Source organism: Triticum aestivum, chromosome 6B, assembly GCF_018294505.1.
Source record: "Triticum aestivum cultivar Chinese Spring chromosome 6B, IWGSC CS RefSeq v2.1, whole genome shotgun sequence".
Taxonomy (NCBI): Eukaryota; Viridiplantae; Streptophyta; class Magnoliopsida; order Poales; family Poaceae; genus Triticum; species Triticum aestivum.
The window spans coordinates 651,383,836-651,390,525 of record NC_057810.1 but is presented as its reverse complement, the minus strand read 5'-3'; the positions used below and the strand labels follow the sequence as shown (position 1 = coordinate 651,390,525).

The window sequence follows — 6,690 nt, the reverse complement described above, 5'->3', positions numbered from 1 at the left end:
CGAACGCTGGAGCCGCAGGGGCGAATGGCGGTCCACGCAGAGCACCGATGCTGCAACCGCGAGCCGGCGAGTGGCGGAGCCAACGAGCAGCGACGGGGAGCGGCGCTACGGTGTTGCAGGTGAGGCCGTGGATGGCGACGAGACGGCGCGCTGCACGCATCGCCACTTCAATGCCATCCACGTGAACTGTTGCACTGGGACGAGCTCGCGAAAAATCCCTACTTTTATTTTATTCTGCCATCTTCTGCTAAAGATGCCTAAACCACATTGATGGATCACATGTCTGCAACCTGGCTCGCCGGCCAGGTGATGGCGATGGGGCTCGTCACCGAGTGCTCGCCGTCGCTCCACTCGATCGACCCGAACGTGTGCTTCTCCGTGACGTTCCCAAACATCCGTGGCGCGAAGGTGATCGCGTACTCCTGCGTCCCCTGCGTCGCGCTGAACTGCAGCTTCTGCGGCCTCACCGTCACGGCCACGCCGGCGGGGCTGGCGATCTTGGCCCTGTACGTCGCCCTGACGCTGCTCCCGACGTTCCGCACGACGCGGCGCTGCGTGACCGCGCGTTTCTCCGGGCCGAACACCGCCGAGAAGGCCGGGTAGTTGAGGTCCCCCACGCCGGCGCCCGCGCGCGTCGAGCAGTTGGTCGCCGGGCTGAACACGGCCATCTGCTCGGCGGTGTAGCCGAGCGTGCAGAGGAAGGCAATGTAGTCCTCCGTGCCGGCGTCGTACACCAGGCCTGGATCGGTGGCGCGGTTGGGGTCCACGTGGCCTGCCCCGCGCGCGAATGGCGTGGAAGCCTTGCCGGTGGACATGTCCCCGATGACGGCGCCGGCGCTGTCCACGTTGTACGCGGTGGTCATCAGGGCGGACTTGATCGCCGCCGGGCTCCACTTCGGCCTCGCCTGCCGGAGCAGCGCCGCGATGCCGCTCAACTGTGGGCACGATATCGAGGTGCCCGACATGATGTTGTACTGCACGCGCCTCGAGTCGCCGTCGAGCAGCGAGGGCGAGGCGGCGCCTGTCCAGGCAGCCAGTATGTCCACGCCGGGGGCCGTGACGTCCGGCTTGAGGATCTCCGGGACGAGCCGGCTCGGGCCGCGGCTGGAGAAGGATGCCATTCTTGGCGAAGGGGGCGACCGTCCGACGACGGTGCCGTGGAACACGATGGTGGCGACGGGGGATGCTTGCGTGCGCAAGTACTTCTTGATCTTCTCGGCGGCGGCAAATGTGACGGCACTGGCGGGGAGGATGTGAGCGCTGGTTCTGGCCTGCTCGCCCTGTGCTTCGTCGCCACCGAGGATTGCTCCCGCGCCACCGGCGAGTTTAACGGCAAATCCTTTCTCTGTCCGCCCATTCACTCCGGGATCGCACAAAACAATCTTCCCGGCAACCAAGTCGGGATTGAGCTTCGCGGCTTCACAGATGTTCGAGCCCACGTCTTCGCCGTACACCAGTGGAACCTTTGTCCGGCCAAGCGGTTCGCCGGCGTACAACGAGGTGCCCGTGAAGGTCTCCCCGTTGCCGAGAACGACGTCGGCCGGAAATTCGCGGTTGATGGTGGACGCGCCGACGGTCAAGAACCACGGCGCGACGTTGACGACGGTGGATTCGCCGGGGCCGGAGTTCCCAGCGGAGGCGGAGACGACGATGCCCTTGCTAACAGCGTGGAACGCGCCCACGGCCGTGGTATCCTTGTAGAACTTGCGTGCCTTCATGGTGCCGAGCGAAGCAGAGATGACGTCGACGCCGTCTGCGATGGCCTCGTCGAACGCGGCAAGGGTGTCGGAGCTGGCGCACCCTTTCCAGCACGCCTTGTAGACGGCGATGCGCGCGCCCGGCGCCGCGCCGACGGCTCTTCCTTCGCCGTAGCCGTACAAGGACGCGTCCGCCACGGCAGAGCCGGCGGCGGTGGACGCGATGTGCGTGCCGTGGCCTTCGGTATCGAGCGGCGACATGGACACCGTCTCACCGACCGCATTGCGCCGACCTGTCGCGGCCTCGTGTCCCCGGCGGAAGAACTTGGCGCCGACGATCTTGCCGTTGCAGTACGCGGAGGCGTTGAACTCCGGGGTCGACACGCAGCCGCCGCGGAACCTGCGGGGCGGCGGCGGCAGCGACGGGTCCGCGGCGAAGGACTTGCGCCCCTCCGGGTACACGCCGGTGTCGATGACGCCGATGACGACGTCGGAGGCGCCGCTGGACGCCGGGAGCAGCCCGGACGACTCCGAGAGCCGGAGGAAGGACGGCGTGAGGGTGGTGTGCAGCTCCTGCACCTCGTCGGGCACGACGGCGAGGACGGCGCCCGAGGACGCGAGGCGCGCGGCCTGGCGGGCCGTGAGCCGCGCCGCGAAGCCCGTGGCGGCGTGCGCGTAGGAGTAGAGCACCCGCGGCGCCGGGCTGGACATCTCCAACGGGATGCGGTCGCGCAGGAAGGCCGCGTACGGCCGGGTGGCCAGCAGGCCGCGCCGCGGCAGCCGGGGCGCGTGCTCCGGCGCGACGTGCACGATGTAGGATGACACGCCCTCCATCTCGAGCTCCTCCGCCGTGGCCATGGCAGCCGTCGCCGCGCCGATGACGGCGAGCAGGAGGCACAGGGGTCTGGTCAGCTCCATGGCTCGACGCAGTGCCGATGCCCCCCCGCAGTGTGGACTGTGTGGAGCGCTGCGAGGTCGGGCGGCAGGCGCGAGAAAGCAGGCGAGTCAGCTGAGGAGCGCCGGACACCACGGGTGGCAGCACGCAGACGGCATGGCATGGGTAGTTTGCACATGGAGATGGTCGGGCGGAGGTGGGGCTCGTCCTCCATTGCAAGGTGACAAGAACGTGACTCGCGTGCTACTCCTGTATCGCGTGGTTGGCCCTACTACAGATATCCTCTGTGTTTTCCTACTGATTGATAGACTATTTTTCTACTTGTAGTACAACTTTTGCCATGTGCAACTGAGTTCGCACTTTTGTAATTCTAGATCTCACATTGTAAATCTTGGTCGATTTAGAAATAACAATTCCAGTCGATCTGCAAATCGGTTTTGCTAAAGGTGACATGGGCATCTTCAATCCACAAATCATCCGCATATGTTTGGACCATGTTGTGACATCCAACGCGGTATGTATTGGTCTATCGAAAGATTCGGACGTGTTTATGCTGCAAACCGGAGACAAAGTAGGGGTTGGCATTGTGGGCGTACGGACCACTGCCACACCCGCCCCTGACTACCCTGGCCCACCAAAACCCTCCTACCTCACATGTATGCGTTCGCGCTCGGTGTCAGCTGCCCGTATTCATACCGCTGTAGAGCAATCTCTCTGCATTGACGCTGGCCCATAGCGGACGCGACCTCCCACTAGCGTCAGCATTCAAGGGGCGCGCTGGCTGAAAGAGTGCCGCCTGCTGCATGCCCGGCTGAACAAGCCTCCTCGTCGCATTCAACCGGCTTCATACTACGCGTCCTACCTCCATTAAACCTGCACGTGTGCCGAGAAACCTACTCCGCCCACACTAGCCGGCCGGCATTAAACACAACACCGGTTGGCTCCTCGCGTCCACCCGGTATATAAACGAGGCCAGACGCCGAACAAGAACTGGACCACACCTCCGCTCCCAATCTCCTCCTTGCTAAAGGAAATATGCCCTAGAGGCAATAATAAAGTTATTATTTATTTCATGATAAATGTTTATTATTCATGCTAGAATTGTATTAACCGGAAATATAATACATGTGTGAATACATAGACAAACAGAGTGTCACTAGTATGCCTCTACTTGACTAGCTCGTTGAATCAAAGATGGTTAAGTTTCCTAGCCATAGACATAAGTTGTCATTTGATTAACGAGATCACATCATTAGGAGAATGATGTGATTGACTTGACCCATTCCGTTAGCTTATCACTTGATCGTTTAGTATGTTGCTATTGCTTTCTTCATGACTTATACATGTTCCTATGACTATGAGATTATGCAACTCCTGTTTACCGGAGGAACACTTTGTGTGCTACCAAACGTCACAATGTAACTGAGAGATTATAAAGGAGCTCTACAGGTGTCTCTGAAGGTACATGTTGAGTTGGCGTATTTTGAGATTAGGATTTGTCACTCCGATTGTCGGAGAGGTATCTCTGGGCCCTCTCGGTAATGCACATCACTATAAGCCTTGCAAGCAATGTGACTAATGAGTTAGTTGCGGGATGATGCATTATATAACGAGTAAAGAGACTTGCGAGTAACGAGATTGAACTAGGTATTGAGATACCAACGATCAAATCTCGGGCAAGTAACATACCGATGACAAAGGGAACAACGTATGTTGTTATGCGGGTTGACCGATAAAGATCTTCGTAGAATATGTGGGAGCCAATATGAGCATCCAGGTTCCGCTATTGGTTATTGACCGGAGACGTGTCTCGGTCATGTCTACATAGTTCTCGAACCCGTAGGGTCCGCACGCTTAAAGTTAGATGACGATTTATATTATGAGTTATGTGATTTGATGTACCGAAGGTAGTTTGGAGTCCCGGATGAGATCAGGGACATGACGAGGAGTATCGACATGGTCGAAACGTAAAGATCAATATATTAAACGACTATATTCGGACATCGAAAAGGTTCTGAGTGATTCGGGTATTTCGGGGGTACCGGGGAGTTACGGGAATACAAGGAAGAAGCAATGGGCCTCATGGGCCAAGTGGTGGAAGAGAGGAGGTAGGGCGCGCGGCCGCCCCTAGCCCAAACTGAATTGGACTAGGTGGCCGGCCCCCCTTTCCTCCTTTTTCCTCCCTCTCCTTCCTTCTCCTTCTCCTTCCCTTCCTTCCCCTCTCCTACTTGGACTAGGAAAGAGGGGGGAATCCTACTTGGAGTAGGATTGCCCCCCTTGGGCGCGCCTCCCCCCCTTGGTCGGCCCTCTCCTCCTCCCCTCCTTTATATACGGAGGAGGGGGCATCCCATAGACACAACAATTGATCTCTTGATCTCTTAGCCGTGTGCGGTGCCCCCTTCCACCATAGTCCTCCTCGATAATATTGTAGCGGTGCTTAGGCGAAGCCCTGCGACGGTAGAACATCAAGATCGTCACCACGCCATATTGCTGACGGAACTCTCCCTCGACACTCGGCTGGATCGAAGTTCGAGGGACGTCATCGAGCTAAACGTGTGCTAGAACTCGGAGGTGCCGTAGTTTCGGTGCTTGATCGGTCGGGCCGTGAAGACGTACGACTACATCAATCACGTTGTTCTAACGCTTCCGCTTTCGGTCTATGAGGGTACGTGGACGACACTCACTAGTAGAAAAACACCAATTAGTCCCGGTTCGTAAGGGCCTTTAGTCCCGGTTCATGAACCGGGACTAATGGGTCGTTACAAATACATCCACCCATTAGTCCCGGTTCAAACACGAACCGGGACAGATGTGCCTCCACGTGGCCGGTCCGTCGAGCCCAGTTAGGGGGGCCTTTGGTCCCGGTTGGTGGCACCAACCGGGACCAAAAGTCCATGTTTTTTTTACAAAAGTGGCTGCTTTAGGGGTTTTGGGGGTTATTTTTAGGTTTTTATTAGCTAGCTAATAGAGAGAAGTGTCCTCTCTTATATCTTCGTCCTTGGTTTATCAATGCTGCTGCTATGTTTATTTCACCCGCTGATATAACATGCTCATGCATGCTCGCATCATACATCATCATATATAATAACAAGTCCTACTAATATCATGCATCATCATACAACTTCTACTTGTTATTAATAATAAGTCATACGATCATCATCCTCATAGTCATCGAACCCAACCCTACATAATTGTTCTTAGCACATGATCATCAGTATCAGGTAGGACCTAAACACCCTTAAGGTAAAATAGCATAAAAGAATATAGACCCTGACTCTCCATTATGAAAAATGGCGATCATCCTGTCTCCAATTCTTGCCCTTCGCTGCTTGTTGCTTCCAAGAAGCTCCTTACGACTGTCCATACATTTTTTCCATTCTTTGATTGTTATGTCTCCACTTCTTTTAGAAACCCGGTATGGACAGTTGAGATTCGTAGGACGACCTGGTTGTATGTTCAAAACATGAAGGCTACCATGCGTATACATCAGATGAGGCACACAATCATTCGGGATTATCTGTTGAAAAACATAGTAATAACTTCGTAGTTAGCAATGATGTACTAGTTTTAGAAGTGTGCAAAAAGATGCACGGATGTTGTAATAGTAAAAAATAATCTTACCAGGGTATCTCCATGGTAGTTACCGTAGTTCAACACGTGCACTAGTGGCACGTATTGACCATAATGTTGAGGAGTTTGATTGTAGATATTGTAATTCTCAAGATCAGTACAAAATGCGACCAGATGATTTTTCTCCTGATAAGTTAATTCGGAGCCTTCGGTGTAGTAGGTTCTGTCTACCATCTTCCGCACATTCTTTGAAGAATGAAAATAAGCTGTCAATGGAGATAAGTTGTCAACTATTTTGAAATAAACAATATAAATTACTTAATAACTATGTTAAGCTCACATGGGGGAAGAATTGGAGGTGTATCCACAAGGACCCAAATCGAAGGTCTCTCTTGCTCGATTGTAGGATCACCAAGATCTATGGTGACAAGCATACTCTCATCAAGACCATACATCTTGCGAAGTGCTTCCCAATTTTTGCAACCAAAATGGGTTACACTCTGAGCATTGTACAACTTTACTTGAAAA

General features: G+C 55.0%; 1 protein-coding gene across 1 annotated transcript; it reads right to left on the bottom strand.

Annotated features, from left to right (window-relative positions):
- Positions 1-205: 205 nt before the first annotated feature.
- On the bottom strand, positions 206-2,794 carry LOC123138506 (subtilisin-like protease SBT1.4). The gene has a single exon (XM_044558483.1). The coding sequence runs from the start codon at positions 2,613-2,615 to the stop codon at positions 276-278; it is 2,340 nt and encodes a 779-aa protein (XP_044414418.1). The 5' UTR covers positions 2,616-2,794; the 3' UTR covers positions 206-275.
- Positions 2,795-6,690: the final 3,896 nt, after the last annotated feature.

Excerpts from the sequence above, each read along its gene's own strand:
- LOC123138506 (XM_044558483.1), bottom strand. The coding sequence starts at position 2,615 with ATGGAGCTGACCAGACCCCTGTGCCTCCTGCTCGCCGTCATCGGCGCG.